General features: G+C 37.8%; 1 protein-coding gene across 1 annotated transcript; it reads left to right on the top strand.

Annotated features, from left to right (window-relative positions):
- Positions 1-15,972: 15,972 nt before the first annotated feature.
- LOC144256028 (melanoma inhibitory activity protein 2-like) lies at positions 15,973-17,502 on the top strand. The gene has a single exon (XM_077801201.1). It carries the CDS (start codon positions 15,973-15,975, stop codon positions 17,500-17,502), a length of 1,530 nt encoding a protein of 509 aa, XP_077657327.1.
- Positions 17,503-17,995: the final 493 nt, after the last annotated feature.

The following is a 17,995-nucleotide window of genomic DNA, read 5'->3' as shown; positions in this document are numbered from 1 at the left end:
TGAAATACTGTTGATTACTTGCCCAATTAATGAGGGATTCTTCTAATGCTGCAAATCTCTGTTAAATAGCAAGGAGTATTCTACTTTGGAAAAGGTGAATCTACAGAAAAAAAAGTTGAAAGATAGAACTCTGGGGCTTTGCATTCTAATTAAGCATATATTTACTTCCCAGACATCTCCCTCTTTCTCTACCCTCTCCCATTTGTACCCTGCTCTGCAGTAAGTATTCTCTAAGTATAGATGCTGTGTGTGTGGAACTGCAATGAAAAATTAAGAGAGACTGACTTATTTTTCAGGAGCAGTTAATTATTACAGAACATTAGGTTTCCCCTGCTGATCACTATAGGCAGGAAAGATTTAGAGGAGGATCTCATGTTCTATATCAAGGACAGCCAGATAAATACTATTGATCCGAACTTGTTTGTGGCAATGGGGCATCCACTTGCTGGTTAGATTAACCCCAGGTGTGTATTCCTTCTGTCTATAGGATTTAACCCGACTCATGTTTTCTATGTAAAGGTGGTTTTTAAGCCAAGAATTAGTGACTTCTAATGGCTCATAACCTCTTCACTAGGAATTATAAAAAGTTTCCTCTGGCTTGAGAGTGTTTTTTGTCAGGATTGAAAAAAATCAGTGTTGAAGGGCTTCTAAACAATCTCATTGGAAATTTCCCTTGGAACAGACCAAGCTTTCTCTTTTAAGCTATGTTAATAAGCCAAAAGCACGAAAGTTGAGTAGAAGCCAAGAGCACAGAAGTTTCACCCAGGAAAAAAAGTTTGGAAGTACGACACATGGATTAGTCGGACATCATAGTAATTGCTTATGTACGTTCCTGTGGTTGACGACTATGTTTCTTCTAAAAAATATAAAGAAATAAACATTGGAAAAGGACAGGATCTATACGGAATTTTACCTATGGAAGCATAAAGGGCTGTGCAGTGGCAATTCTATGGTGGCGGATCTAGACAAACAATCTTGCTGCATACCTGTCTAAGCCCATCTTGTGTTGCTATTCCAAAATACAAGGGGCTGGTTGCTTTATTAGGAAAGAGCTTTACTGAGCTCACAGTTCTAGAGGTTTCAGAGCATGGCACCAGTACCTGCTTGGCTCCAGTGAGGGCCTCATGGATGATGGCATCACGGAGGTGGCACCATGAATGGAGCAGTCAGCAGCACCTGTGGAAGAGTGACATAGGGAGTCTCTAGGTTTGCTGCCAACAGCCCATTCTCACAAGAAAGAATCCAGTCCCCTGAGACATGACCCACCAATCCATTCATGAAGATAGAGCCCTTACCACCTAATTACCTCCCACTAGGCTCCACCTAGGACTCACCACTTGCAAACCACCACACTGGGGACCCAGCTCCAGTACGTGAAACTTTGGCCAACGAGTCACACATATCCAAACCAAGTATGCTGTTATGGATATTTTCAAGGTGTCCCTAACCATCAGTCCTAAAACAGATTGAAGATGTACCTGTCATTCTGGATCATTCTAAGCTTCTCAGAGAGCCAACCCAAAGTGATGAGGAAGCCAGAGAAGCAAATCTCAGGGAGAAACAATTTCTTTAAAAAGGTAGAGCTGTGATCACGATGGAAGTCTTGAGGCTGGATGTGACCTACCTTAGCTTGGGTACCTAAAGGATGGACCGTTCTGCCTCCTCTTCAGACCAACCATGAAACTGCAGAGATTAAAAAGAAAAAAAAAACATTTATATTATCTTTACAGGCAAATAAAATTAAATAGATATGGATCTCTGAACAGATTCTATAGTCATTAATAGACTTCAGGGTGAGCTGCCTATATTTCCTCTCACCACTGAATTCAATCTGCTGTGAAAAATTTTCACTGTCTCCAAGTCATCATGAAAACATCCTCAGCTAATTGAGACATTCCCAAACAATTAAGATAACCAGATGCGTCTGTTATTTGTAATTACCTGAACATGCATTCCTTTCTTTGAGAAGAGTTCCATTTTTTGAGCTTTTTGAACTACTCCAGACAATGAAAATGAAGATTACTGTGTGTGCATTTTTCACTTGGCCTAATTTTGACATGGAATTACCTCTTTCCAAAATTAAGCAGCAAAACTGGAAACATGTGTGCAAGAAAGAGCTTTTTTCACTTTGCTTTGTCCTGAAATAATAGTTTCTCTTTTTATACCAATCACATCTCAGACAGTTTCTGAGATTTAAATTAAGCCAGATTCAAATGTAAAAGATGGAAACCCATAGTTATGGAAAAAAAATAAAGTTTATAATTGCCATTCATGACCTGCCACATTTAATCTTTAATATTCATTCTGAGTCTGGAATACTGTATGAAGTTTTTGGCATGTAAGTACAGTAGGTTTTCCATGTAAGTGGTAACTACAACCATAACTATTTCTTTAACTATTACTAGACTTCACTATTTTCCTTACTACTCTTGATAATGATGTCTGATTTCTCCAGATGGAAATCTTCATTAGTGCTTTGGAGTTTTATTAGGACATTTTGTTTTTGACTTGAATAACATGCAATTGATCAGAATGATTTAAAACTTTAACCCAACAATAATTCTGCATTTTCAGTTCTCCAATGATAAAATTCCTTATAAATTTTTCAGAATAGACCTGCAATTCCATCTATGTCGTTACAACTCTGCATTTGTCTTCACTATATTTACAAATTAGTCTTATATTACCTTTTATTATAATCACCTCAAACAATTATTTAGCTTCATTATAATTTGAAGTTTTCTGTGTCCAATCTGAAGACAATGCCTGCCCTATTCTCATTTTTATTCCCTACCTATAAATATAGCCCTTGCATGTGGTAGGTGCTCAGTAAATATTTTATTTGCTTTCATTGAAAAAGGTCTTATCTCTCCCTGATGTACTCTTGCCTTCCAGAAAATACTGTAAATTCAGTATTAAACAACTTTGGATTCTCTGGGGTTGGAGTGTTATATTCTTTCAATTATAGCTGATCACTGTAAAAGAGAAGTTTTGTCTTCATAATTAGTAAAAGAATCCAACAAGAGTACAATAGCAGACACATGATGATCGCTGTCTCATTAACAGTAGGACATGATCACCTAACGCATTTCTGGCTGGCTGTGATCATTTGGTACCAATGTGTAAACTCACATATAATCCTCAGCAGTGAAATCATGTGGCCGTTCCCAGGCATAGGATGGCTTTCTTGATGGTTCAGAATGTGTTCACTCCTTTTGTATTTTAAACATTGCAATCAATCTGAAAATTTTCATTGAAAACATAAGATGTTCAAACTAAAAACCTGCCATAGGGATCTCACTCACTTTTCACAGACTCCCGTGGGTGAACAGACATAGCAAACAAATACATCCAACACGGATATTCATTGGATGTCCATTGGAGAGTACACAATAAGTTTGTAATGTTGTATTCTATGGGTGCTTTCCTTTTTGTGATTCTTATTGATTTATTATATTATTACTGAGGTGAGCATTTGATTATATCTGCTTTAAGAATTTTATTTTTTTTCCTTTTTTTAAGATGGAATGCATTTGCTTATAAACAATTCTAGATTGCGTGCTTCCCACAAATTTTTGTTTCAGACATATTTTGCTGATTTAAGGATTGTGTTGCTTTTAAGATCTGTCATCAGTATATATTTGGTTGTGTGCATCTATTTGTGTGAAAAGCAGAATCAACAGCTTTTGGGCTTTAAGAATTTTCTAAACTAATATTATTATGGCCCAACATCAAGGACATCAAGGTCTTATTGGGGCTATTTTTTTCTGTGAGTCAGAAGTGAGGCCAAACTACTTCAAGAGGAGTTTGTCCTTGTTGGTGGTTCCTGAAACCTTCTTCCAAAGGAAGGAAAGATGGTCTTCAATTCAGTCAAGCATCTTTGCCAGACTCTTTTATTGCTTATAGAATATGTGTCAGCTTAAGAAGCTGCTGGGTCTTATGTTTCTTCATGAATATGAAGCAAGGAAGAGTGACACACTGCACCCTGTTGGGGTGTCCAAATGTGAGTTCTTTGCCTCTCTAGATATATCAGAAGAAAAACATCAGTGGAGAAATTCCCAAAGGACTAGAATTCATCCATTCTTTAAGAACAAGTTCTCTGAAACTTTTCTTTTTTACAACTTATGAAAGATGCCCTTCATGCACACAATATACTACCATGAATAAGTGCAGATTTTGATGACATCAAGAGAGAAAACACAAATAAGATGGTAAGTTGAAACACTGTAGTAATTAATAATTCATAATCTCACTAACTCTGTTCAAAATGGTAGATGGTATTATGTCCATTTCCAGGGGAAGAAACTGAAGCACCAAGAGGCTAAGTCACAATTTACTGAGGGGTAAATACCTCCATAATTGTTAGCGCCACATGCTCCTTTTCTCTGTCCACTGTCTCTCATCATTTCAAACCATTTTAGCTTTACAAGGAGATTGATCAAAGAAGAGTGCAACATTACTTGAGAGCAGGAATTGTACAGGAGAAAATGGCTGGGTCACACCTTTTGCAGAGAAAGATATGGATTTGATTCCTTTTCACTTCTCAATCTAGATCTAAAAAGGGAAGCTCTGGATATAGTCTAGATTCATGCAAGGGAGGGTTGAAATTCATTCAACTGGTTTTGCCTTTCTAAAGATGATAAAAACATTAAGTTGACATTGAGAAACCATGGTAGGAAAAAAAGTGCAAACATGTGCAAAAAAAGAGAGACAATTCAGAGTGTGACTTTAGAAAAAACCTCTGATAGTACATATCTTGGGTACAAACAGAATTCAAGCAAAACCAATGGAAGGGCTGCTTGTCATTTAATATATCTGAAATATCCACCCCCACCCCGCCCCGTCACTTTCAATCCCTTCTAAAGTACTGATGATATTGGTACTCTTCTACATCATTTATACATGTTTTCTCATTTAATCCTCCTAACGACCCTATGAGTAGACAGTATCGTTGTCATCTTTTCACACATAGGGAGACTGGGACCTTGAGAGTCTATGTAAGTGGCCCCAGATTGTTCATTGTACCATGGGGCACACTTGGTGCTCAGTCCCAGATGGTTGTCCCCCAGAGAACATCTTGGCACCAGAACAATCTGCTTTCTCCTTCCTTCCCACTTCTCATGGCCATCTCCACTTGGCCTTTATTCTGAAGTTGGTTGTTGGTTGTGGGCTAACCAACCACTGTGATAATGGGAGACAAGAAGGACCACCACTCTTTCCCACTCTCCGATCTTCCACTGGGAAGGGTTATGTATTCTCACTTGTTAGAGATCGATATTTATCATAGATCCATACATGCCAGCCATCTCTTCACACTGTCCAATCTCCAATGCCTTTGATAAAATTCCATAGGAAAGCCATTATGTAGCTCTGAAGTATAACAAGAGGAAAGCAGCAATGGTGACACAGGGGATACACGGTGCTTACTCTGTGGTCATTACTAGAATAAATCCATTACCAGGACCAAGCCATTCATTTCTCTCAACAATGCTTTGAGATAGGTGTTATTGTTACTATCATTGGACAAATAATCAAAGACAGGCCAGAGAACTTGCAAAACAGAGTCTTATTCTAGGGCCTATCATTGCTGCAATTATATGGGGAAAATCTTGATGATATGCACTGGAAATATCTCCAGGATACATAAAGAACTCAAAAAAACTTAACAATAAAAAAAATAACCCAATCAATAAATGGGCTAAGGAACTGAACAGACACTTAACAAAAGAATAAATATGATCAGTCAACAAGTATTTGAAAAAAACGCTCAACATCTCTAGCAGTTAAAGAAATTAAATTAAAACTACACTGAGATTTTATTTCACTCTACTCAGAATGGCTATCATCAAGAATTCAAGCAACAGTAAATGTTGCCGAGGATGTGGGGGGAAAGGCACACTCATACATCTCTGGTGGGACAACAAATTGGTACAGTATGGAGATTCCTCAGAAAACTTGGAATGGAACCATCATTTGACTTAGTTATCCCACTCTTCAGTTTATACATAAAGGATACCATAATGACTTTCCACATCAATGTTTATGGCAGCTCAATACCAATAGCTAAACTATGGAACCAACCTATGTGCCCTTCAACAGATGAATGGATAAAGAAAATGTGGTACTTATACACAATAGAATATTACTCAGCTATAAAGAAGAATGAAATTATGGCATTTGCTGGTAAATGGATGGAACTGGAGAATATCATCCTAAGTGAAATACACTAACCCCCCCCCAATAAAGGCCAAATATTTTCTCTGATATGCTGATGCTAATTCACAATAAAGCAGGAGGGGTTAGGGAAGAATACAAGTATTTTAGATGAGACAAAGGGGTGTGAAGGAAAAGAAGGGGGAATGTGAATAGGAAAGACAGTAGAATGAATTGGGCATTACTATCCTATATGCATATATGATTACACCACTAACGTAATTCTACATTATGTACAATAAAAAGAAGAAGTCTCTCTCTCTCTCTCTCTCTCTCTCTCTCTCTCTCTCTATATATATATATATATATATATATATATATATATATATATATATATATAAACATACATTCTATATCAAGTTCAACTAATTAGAAAACATAAAAATATTTTTAAAAAATAGATAAATTTTAAAAATAAGGATATTAGCCAGGTATAGTAGTATATGCCAGGTACTTGGGAGGCTGAGGCAGGAGGATCACAAGGTGGATTTCAGCTTCAGAAACTTAGCAAGACCCCATCTCAAAGCAAACAATAAATACATAAGGGCTGACACTGTAGCTTAGTGGTAGAACACCCCTAAGTTCGATTCCCATGACCACATAAATAATATCATGTAGGTGCACTTAAACTCTTAATCTCTTTGACGAGGCTTTCTTCCCCCTGTGAGAACATGGATTCATTATTCTGAGCAACTTCCTTCTAGAGAACATTTGGAAGACAACCTGTTCATAATTTGGGGGTCCTCATTCCAGGACATCGTCATTGAAGCCTTGTATTGTGTGTTCTGTTTTATTATCACCAGAGCACCGTGATGTTTAGTCTCTCTCACTGCAACAGGGAAACCTCAGAACCATGGGCTTGTCCTTGGCCAGTTTTGAGCAGGGTCTCTGCAAAGAAAAGCATGTGCTGTACTCCACCATCCCTGTTTCTTTTTTTCCATTTTCTTTTTGACCCTTGACAGTTGCAAAACAATAAGATAAAACAAAGTATACAGTAAGTGTTGGAGGCTGGGGATAAAGTTTACCATAATTCTTTACTGTATATGCAGTATCTGAAACTGAAATTGGCTTCTCTAAACAACAGCTGTGATGGAAGAGGCAGCTGTCTTGAAGCAAAAAAATGACTCTGGACTAGGAATCAGGGGGTCCAAGGCTGAGTCCTGGATCTGCCCTAGCTTTGTGATGCAGCCATTAGACTCCTTGGTGGTCAGTTACATCATCTGCAGAATGGAAATAATTCTGTCCCACAGGATGAGATATTACATATCTATATGTAGAAACCATTAGTCTGTTAATAAAGAAATACTTTATAAACTACTGAATGAATAAGAGCTCTTAAAATTGTTGTAAAGTTGTAAGAATTTCAAACTCTAATGGGTTGGGTTAGAAGAAAGTATTTCTCTAAATAAAAGATTCAAATGCATTTGGCCCCTCCTCGGCCTTTTCCTCTTCTTCTTCTTCAAAAAACTCATATAAAAATAAAGCCTGATAAGTGCATGTAAAGCTTTTCAAAGCTTTAGGCACAGGTTGGGAGAAAAGACAAATTGTTGGTAATGCCATAAAAAGCTACAGAGCAATAAAATTGCATCATGACGATACCAAGAAAACATCTGTTTCTTAAAGATGCTCACCAGCATGAGGGCACAGTTTAAGGCATCTCCTTTCAGAACAAATGCACAGAACAGCCGTGAGAGGAACTCTAGGCAAGAGCAGCAAGATGATAAAGCTCACAGAGCAATCCAGGTATCTGGAGATATTAGAGAAAATGGATAATTCATTGAAACCATTGCCAAGATGGAGAGTAATTATAATCCACAAAAATTTCAAAGTTAAAAAAGCAAAGGAAGGAGAAGAGTTATTTAATTTGATCCAGAAGATGATGTAAAAATGAGAGAAAAGAAAATTTGAGGAAATGATTTTTGGTAATTAGATAATTAGCGTGAAGAATTTCTAAAGGACTCCAAAAATTTTGATAGGGGCAGAGTGTCTGCAGAGAATTGACATATGATCCATTAAAAACTCTTCAGCTACAGGTTCCCATACCTATTGCAAGAAAGAACTCTCTGGTCTCAGAAACTTCACTGGATATAAAGGTCAATGGATTTGGTTTCCTTCCTGGCTTCCTTTTGCATTGCCAGAGATCAACCCCAGGGCCTGGCATATACTAGGCAATTGCCCTACTACAGAGCAACATCCACACCCCTGGACTTGATCATTCTTATGATAATTTGTAAACCTACATATGAAATAAGAAGTCAGTTTTCCAGTAAAAAAATGTTTGAGAATCCTCAAGCCTCATACTCATGAATGGAGACCCAAATATATGATAGCTGAGAGCCATCATCTTCTCAGCTCTAGAAAATATTTATTCAGTCATTTAACCAATGTTTGCTAAGCACCTAGTAGGATCCATGTAGAGTGCTTCACTTATATCACTTATATCACTTCACTTATATCATGAAATACAGCACCTCTAATTTCTCTACCATTTCCTATGTTTCCACTAATTAAATATTTTGTCATATTTATCTACTATCAAAAAGTAACAGCAAGCTTCATGAGGGTAATGATAAAGACAGACAGGGCATCTCCAGCATAGCAGCCAGCCCCTGCTTTATGTATGACTACTAAATATATGTCCAACATGATGCCAAGAAGAGGGACAAGATGTTTGAGTTCTAGAAAAAATTTATTCTTACTACCTCAAAACGTCATGAACTCCCAATGTCTCTCAGATTCCCAAACATGTCATGTCATAATATTCATTTAAAAATGTAAATGCATTTTTTTTCTTGGATAAATAGTCATCAAATCCTTAAGGAGCAAACAGCGTCAAAGTCAAATATGTACAATGGAGACAATCCCAGGGCTATTCAGGTACAGACATATCTAAATAATGAAAGACAGAGTCATTAGCCAAGCTGACTTCAGGTGTGTTAGTTAAATCCTCATGACATCTAAGTAAGGACAGAAAATATTGATAGATTTCCCTGTTCCTCCTTTCCTTATTTTTATGTGCACAAGACTTCTTTATTTCTAACAGTAGATCAAGTGTAAGCATCTGTAATATGGTAAATACCAGAAAAGAGACATCATTAATTCTGTCTTTTAGTCTAGAAAAGACCAGCTAAAGAAAAGTTATTTCATTAGTACTTTCCACTCTATGCCAAATACCTACACATGTTCTCTTCAGTGTGTGCTTTAAATTACTTACTGAAATGGATATTTGTCTTTACAAAGAAATAATGGTTTCCTCATGTCTCTCAGTAACAGGAAAAATTTCCATCCTTACTCGGGTAAGATTAAAAAGCTAATCAGTGCTGTGGTCTCTGCAGATGTGCGCTCCTGAAATCCACAGTGGATTTGGATTACCTGGTGATATTTGAACTGCCCCTTCAGCTCTGCTTGTTCGTTTGTTTAACACTTTGTTCAGCTTTATTTTTAAGTGACTCTGACAGCTCCTAACTAAGGAACAACATGCTCCAGCTAGCTGTTTGGGCCAAGGGGTTTAATGATTTAAAAATTATCTCATTCACTTTGGTTTTAATGTAGAAATGTCTGCAGATGGGAGGAGGGCCAAATTAAGAGCAAAGGGTGTCTATTCTGGAAGCTGGGCCAATGTTTGCAGAGAGCTATGGGCTTCCCTGAGAAGAGTGTAGCACATTCAGCTACCTACCCACCCACCCCCCCCAATTAAAGAGAGAGGATATTTGTATTATAGTCATCTAATTACATATATTTGAAAAGCTAACTCTTCTGGGGGAAGCATAACCCATGTCAAATTCTTCTTTTCAATCCGGCATGTAAAGAAAAAAAATCAAAGGATGAAATTCTTTTTCTCACTGCCTTGCTAATTGGCTGAGGTCAGATCTCTGACAGGAACTGATGTCCTGAGCATCGCTGTAGGTCCTCAACCAAGCCTTGCTGAGTGATTGAAACACCAACCTGTTTCTCATTCTACTGGATGCCAAGCCATAGAGGAGAAGTAAACAGACTTAACGGGAGATGAAAGAAGGATTGCTGAGCCACAGTGAGAGGTTAGAGAACACACATTTCTGGCAGAGACAATCAGCATGTTTTCAAAAATATCTCTAACAAAACTTGGCAACCTGGGAGACAGAGAGAAAGTGAGAGAGAGTAAAGCAAGAAAGGAAAAAAGTGAAAGAAAAAAAGAGAAACCCAAGACATTAAAACAAACAAACAAACAAAAAAGCAGATGTCAGTGGTCAGGGGTTCCTGGGTGGGGCTTTATGCAATAGATAGAGTCACAAACTCCCTGTCCTTTCTCTCATTTATCCTTATGGTATCCTGGCTGGTCAACAGGCTTCTCTTAGAATAACTTTTCTAGAGTTGGACAAACTCAGAGTATCCAAAAGCAGCCCTGCATTTGTCCATGACTCCTGGTCTGAAACAGGCCTTCATCTTCAGTTTAGTTTAAGTTTAGCTTTTCTGTCTCCCCACCTCTCCTCACTTCTATTTTCTTTCTCATATTCAGGAATACCATACCATTTTATAATGAAAACCAAAATATTTTTGGAGAAGTGAGGGAAAAGGTAGCTACAATGGTTACATCCAGGGCTGCTGTTTGACTATTGTAGGTTTTCCTCCAGGAAAATCACATTCAAAATTATATCTTATGACTTGCTTTAATATAACATAATCTGGGCTATCATATAATCCAGGCCAGATTCAATATAGCAGAACATGCACATTGTTTTTCCTTCTGACTTAAAAGAAATTCAAACAGCTTTGAGGGTCCCTAATATCACACACCCTGGACCTACTGCCTACAGTGCCTGGTGGAGAAGACAGCTCCAATTGCCTCAGGCTTAGATGTACAAGGGGTCTGTTCTGGGTACAGTCACTCCGTAGGTTTAGAGTTCTGTTAATGAAAGTTACACTCACGTGGAATCAACAGAAAACATGAGGGCTGCTCTAAATTAAGAGAGATAACTTGAAACTTAGGCATTTTAATAAATTTAATTTAAAAAGCCATTGTATTACATTTTACCAATTTTATATCTAGCTTTACATACACTAACAGACATATACATGTTGTAAGATCAAATCTTTATCTTTGTAAGTCATTTGGAAGTCTAAAAGAAAAACAAACAAATGAAAAAAGAAATCACTTGTCCCAAAAGCTGAGTTACAAACTTAAAATCTTTCAATGAATAGTAACTATGATGACATCATTCATTTGGAGTTGGCAAATATTTCAATGAATAAAGTTCCTTTTTCTTCTTAGGGTTATGTAATATATTGTAACTCACAGTCAGCTAAAGGTCAAGAAATAAAAAAGCTATTTGCATGTGTAACATAATAACAGTAGCACTGGTGATAATAATAGTCATTGTTGCTTCAGTCATTCACTCTGAGAAGCATTTACCAGGCACTGAAATCAATGCTATGTGTATAATATTGCAAGCAGCCTGTAAGCATATGTTTTTCTGTTTTTAATTAGAAATGTATAATATTTGTCAAGAGCAATTAACCCTCATATAGGAAAAATATGAAATCAATATTGTACAAATTAAGTAATTTAAAGCAAATAGCCAGACAAAGGACAAAATAATTTTCATTTATTTATGTTCAACACAGCATTTACAAAAGAAAACTATATCAGGAGAAGATAAAATATTACAGAAAGTTTAAAAAGATTAATAGACCACTAGCCATGCTAACAAAGAGAAGAAGAGAGAGAACCCAAATTACTAGCTTATGGGATGAAAAAGGCAATATCACAACAGACACTTCAGAAATACAGAAGATAATTAGAAATTATTTTTAAACCCTATACTCTAATAAAATAGAAGATAGTGAAGGCATCCATAAATTCCTTAAGGCATATGAGCTGCCCAGATTGACTCAGGATAATATAAACAACCTAAACAGACCAATATCAAGTGAGGAAATAGAAGAAGCCATCAAAAGACTACCAACCAAGAAAAGCCCAGGACCAGACGGATACACAGCAGAGTTTTACAAGAACTTTAAAGAAGAACTAATACCAATACTCTACAATCTATTTCAGGAGATAGAAAAAAAAGGGAGTACTTCCAAATTCATTCTATGAGGCCAACATCACACTGATTCCCAAACCAGATAAAGACACCTCAAAGAAAGAAAACTTCAGACCAATATCCCTAATGAATTTAGATGCAAAAATCCTCAATAAACTTCTGGCAAATCAGATACAAAAACATATCAAAAAGATCATGCACCATGACCAAGTGGGATTCATCACTGGGATACAAGGCTGGTTCAGTATACGGAAATCAATAAATGTAATTCACCACATCAATAGACTTAAACCTAAAAACCATATAATCAACTCAATAGATGCTGAAAAAGCATTTGACAAAATACAGTATCCCTTTATGTTCAAAACACTAGAAAAATTAGGGATAACAGGAAATTACCTCAAAATGATAACAGCTATATACACTAAGCCTCAGGCCAGCATCTTTCTCAATGGAGAAAAATTGAAGACATTCCCTTTAAAATCTGGAACAAGACAGAGATGCCCTCTCTCACCACTTCTATTCAACATAGTTCTTGAAACACTAGCCAGAGCAATTAGACAGATGAAAGACATTAAAGGCATAAATATAGGAAAAGAAGAACTTAAATTAGCACTATTTGCTGATGACATGATCCTATACCTAGCAGACCCAAAAAATTCAACCAAGAAACTTCTAGAAGTAGTAAATGAAATGAATCCAGCAAAGTGCAGGAAATAAAATCAATACCAATAAATCAAAGGCATTCCTGTATATCAGTGGCAAATTCTCTGAAATGGAAATGAGGACAACTACTCCATTCACAATATCCTCAAAAAAAAAAAAAACCTGGGAATCAACTTAACAAAAGAGGTGAAAGAGCTATACAATGAAAACTACAGAACCCTGAAGAAAGAAATAGAAGAAGATCTTAGAAGATGGAAGGATTTACCTTGCTCATGGATTGGTAGAATTAATATTATTAAGATGGCCATATTACCAAAAGCACTTTACAGATTCAATGCAATTCCCATCAAAATCCCAATGACATTCTTGCAGAAATGGAAAAAGCAATCATGAAATTCATCTGGAAAAACAAGAGACCCAGAATAGCTAAAGTAATACTAAGCAGGAAGAGTGAAATTGGTGGTATCAGGATTCCAGATTTTAAACTATACTATAGAGCAATAGTAACAAAAACTGCCTGGTACTGGCATCAAAACAGGCTGGTAGACCAAGTGTACAAAATAGAGGACACAGAGACAAATCCACAAAATTACAATTACCTTATATTAGACAAAGGTGCTAAAACCATGCAATGGAGAAAGAATAGCATCTTCAACAATGGTTCTGGAGGAACTGGAAATCTATATGCAACAAAATGAAATTGAATCCCTTTCTCTCACCATGCACAAAAGTCAACTCAAAATGGATCAAGAAGCTAGGAATCAGACCAGAGACTCTGCATGTAAAATAAGATAAAATTGGCCCTAATCATCATCACGTGAGGGCAGGCTCCAAATTTCTTAATAAGACACCTATAGCACAAGAGTTAAAACCAAGAATCAACAAATGGGACAAATTCAAACTAAAAAGTTTTTTCTCAGCAAGAGAAATAATATCTGAGGTGAATAGGGAGCCTACATCCTGGGAACAAATTTTTACCCCTCAAACATCAGATAGAGCTCAATCTCTAGAGTATACAAAGAACTCAAAAAGTTAAACAACAACAACAAAATAACCCAATCAACAAATGGGCCAAGGACTTGAACAGAAACTTCTCAGAAGAGGATATGCAATCAATCAACAAATACATGAAAAAATGCTCACCATCTTTAGCAATCAGAGAAATGCACATTAAAACTACTCTAAGATACCATCTCACTCCAATAAGAATGGCAGCCATTTTGAAGTCAAACAACAATAAGTGCTGGCGAGGTTGCGGGGGAAAAAAGTACACTCATACCTTGCTGGTGGGACTGCAAATTGGTGCAGCCAATTTGGAAAGAAGAATGGAGATTCCTTAGAAAGTTGGGAATGGAACCACCATTTGACCCAGCTATTCCCCTTCTTGGGCTAGAACCAAAATACCTAAAAAGAGCATACTACGGGACACAGTCACATCAATGTTTATAGCAGCACAATTCACAACAGCTAGAATGTAGAACCAACCTAGATGCCCTTCAATAGACAAATGGATTAAAAAAATATAGCATTTATACACAATGGAATATTACTCGGCACTAAAAAATAACAAGATCATGGAATTTGCAGGCAAATGGATGGCATTAGAGCAGACTATGCTAAGTTAAGTGAGCCAATCCCTGAAAAACAAATGCCAAATGTCTTCTCTGATATAAGGGGGGTGACTCAAAATAAGATAGGGAGGAAGAGCATGAGAAGAAGACTACCACTAAATATGGAAGAAAGGTGGGAGGTAAAAAAAAGGGAGAAGGAAAGTTGCACAGAAGATGGAAGGAGAAGCACATTGTTATACAGAATACATATATGATGTTCTAATGAGAAAAAGAAAAAAAGTGTGTCACATTAGATTGGATAGACAGAAAGGATGGGAGAGGAGGGGAGGAGTAAGGAGGATAGGAAGGGCAGCAGAATAGAATAGACAATATGATTGATGTATGTACAATCCATGTATGTATTATATGTAAAAATACATTCTGCTGTCATGTGTGACTAAAAAAAATAAAAATAAAGTAAAAAAAAGACAGTACAATGATAAAAATAATAGTTCCTATTTAAGTAGTTGTTTAATTTTTATGGTTGCTTGCTCTATAAAAAAATAAAATTTAATAAAAACAATATTATGGGTAAACTTAAAAAAAAGAAAAATAAGTCATTAACCCAGCTTTAAAAAGAAAGAAAGAAAGTAGTGTATCATGAGAGTTTTCTACTTTAGAAATAATTCAAATGACCTTCCTAAAAAGAGTCAGCAGGTCTGGGGATATAGAGCTGAGTGGTAGTGGGCTGGCCTAGCATGCAGAAGGCCTTGCAGTTTAAAGCCCAATACTGCAAGAAAAGAAAAGGGAGGTTAGGGAGAAAAAAGAAGAAAGGGAGGGAGGAAGGGAGGAAGTAAAGAAGGAAGAAAAAAATTTAAAAATGAAGAAAGGGAGGGAGGAAGGAAGGAAGGAAGAAAAAAGGTAGGGAATAAAAACAGGGAAAGCAATGGGTCATTAAAGCAAAAGGGCAAGCAGTACAAATATAAATATATGACATAAAATCTGTTGAGACAGTTTAGAAAGCTTTAGAATTTGCATGACATCAAACTGAGTGGTATTATGACTGCATAGAAACATAAGAATCTCCACCTTGGCCTGGCCTAAACCAAACTCAGGTGTAGGAGGCATAGAGAGGACTCCTGACTGGCTGTAGTGGAAGGGACCTGAACCTGTGGCACTTCAGGATGCACTGGTTAGGGAAGGAAGGGGCCAAGACTCTCCTGATGGGCACTTGAGCAACACAAGGCTCCTGGAAGTCCTTCACCCCGGTTCCCCACCATCACAAACCCCCCTTGCAGGGGTTCTCAGTGGTCTGTTCCGTTGCCTGGTGCAGGTTTGAGTTCCTCACTAAACACCTGAGTGTTCACAGCCTACGTTGGCCTGCCTGGGCAGGCTGTGGTTGTGGTGGCAAGAGCCAAAGCCAACTTAGCTTGATGGAGGCACCAAGGACTGCCCCACAGCCATATTAGCGGGTGGTCCTGAAAGAAGTAGGCAGGGTTTTGGAAGCATTGTCTGAAGACATGAAGCCAGGCCCTAATCCTTATGGTGATCCTTGGGAGTTGGTGATGTGTAGAGCTATTGGATGTTTTACTCTTCTCTTGTTTTTGTGGAGAAGTTTTCAGTGTGTTAGAAGCAGGCTTTATGTGGAAAGAGAAAAACAGCTGGCTTTAAAACTATCTAGAAGAATTGAAGAAAAATGTGAACTACTTGAAAAAGTTAGCCTTGTTCAAAAAGAGCTTGAAGGCTTAGAGTCAACTTTAAAGGGCAGCAGTTCTGAGAAGGGTCCAAGAGATGTCCCAAATTTGGAGGCAACCTATGAAAAGCTGCATAGGTCCAAACCTAGCCATGGGGATGAAAGACTCTTTCTAGAAAAAGAGCTAGAAGAACAAAAGGCCAAACATTGTAAACAGGATGAAATCATGGCAGATATATCGAGAAGGATAAAGTCTCTTGAAGGTGAATCAGAATCAATCAGATCACAAATAGCTGAAACTAAAACAAACTTGAGACTGCTTCAAATGAGTGAGGAAGGACTTCAGCTGGCAATGAAGGAAGCCTTGGATGAACGTTCCCAGCTTCAGCAAAGTCAGAAACCGATCTTACAAGGAGACGCTGAAGCATGGAGGGAACAAGGACGTGTCCAATGTAAAGAGAGCACCACATTGGAAGACTCTCAATTCCATGCAAAACAAGTTCAAACTGATAAAGAAAATCACATGGAGTCTCTGACTGAAGGCTTGCTGAAGATGAAAGATAGGTCTTCTCCAACCAAGGGAGCCCAAACAGACATTGGGAACTTGGAATGGGGAATGACAAGTGAATCAGGAATTGGTGCTCACTTGGATGATGAGCCCAAAGGAGCTTTGAAGAAACTGGTTGATGGTGCTAAGCTAAAGGCCTCCTTAGAAACCTTAGAAGGACAAAGATATCAAACTTGTGCTTTCTTATCTGAAGTAGAGAAAACAAAGGAAGACCTTAGAGAACAGATTAGAAGTCTGAAGAGCGAACAGGCAACCTTGCTGTCAGAAAATACACAGCTTGAAGGTGAGAATGAGAACCTGCAGCAGAAATTTAAAGTCATGATGGAATTCTATCAAAAAAATATGATGAAACTCCATGGGAAACTCAGAGTAGAGAAAAATTACCGGATGGAGCAAGAGAAGAAACTTTCCAAGGTTAAAGAAGAGATGGGCCATACAAGAGAAGAGCTGGAGACCTACAGAAAGCAAGCCAAATATCTTAAAGAAGAATTGGAGAGAACCATTCAGTCCTGTCAGGGGAAGATTATTTACTCTGAGAAAAAAGCACATGAGAGTGAGATGGCGGCTTGGATTTCTGAAAGAAACCTCCATTATTTCATGAAACAAAACGCTCGCAACAGACAAAAGTTAACTGAAAGGGAGCTTCAATTTGAACTTGTAGAGGAAGATCCCTGTGCACTTGGTGTTTCAAATGCAGAATTGGGCAGAAAGCATTCCCCCAATGGTCCCTCACCATTGGGTCCTCCTTGGCAAGGTGGATGTTATTCGAATTATGATAGACCATCATGACCAGCAGAACTCAGAGATTCTAATCTGCCTTCTTTGGATAAAGAGGATCAGCCTATGTCTTCAGAAAGTCAATCCAGTAGAAAGGAGACCAAAATCAATCTTGATGATTCCAATGTGCCCCATACATCTCTCCCTGCTGAAAACCAAGCAACTGGCTCTGGCTCATTGTTGGCACCTTTCCCTCCAGTCAGAGGTGAATTGTTTCCTGTGGACCTGAGGAGTCAGTTCATGAGAAGAGGAACATTTTTCCCTCCACCTCCTCCAGGAAACAGGTATGGGGCACCCCGAGATAATTTTCCACTGGGCCCATCACCCCCTCCATTTTTTCCAATGCTAGATGTCTATGAATGGAGGTATTTTCCTCATGACCTTACCCCAAGAGCTGGATTTCCTCCCCCCACCCCACACCCTTCAGGCTTCATTCCACTTTCAAGTGAGCCTGCCACTGAACATCAACAAAAAACCTGATGTTTTTGATCTCTCTTCAAAAGTA

This window comes from Urocitellus parryii, chromosome 7 (genome assembly GCF_045843805.1).
Source record: "Urocitellus parryii isolate mUroPar1 chromosome 7, mUroPar1.hap1, whole genome shotgun sequence".
Classification (NCBI taxonomy): Eukaryota; Metazoa; Chordata; class Mammalia; order Rodentia; family Sciuridae; genus Urocitellus; species Urocitellus parryii.
This window is presented reverse-complemented; position numbering and strand designations above follow the sequence as displayed.

Coding starts and splice junctions, on each gene's coding strand:
- LOC144256028 (XM_077801201.1), top strand. CDS start 15,973: ATGAAGCCAGGCCCTAATCCTTATGGTGATCCTTGGGAGTTGGTGATG.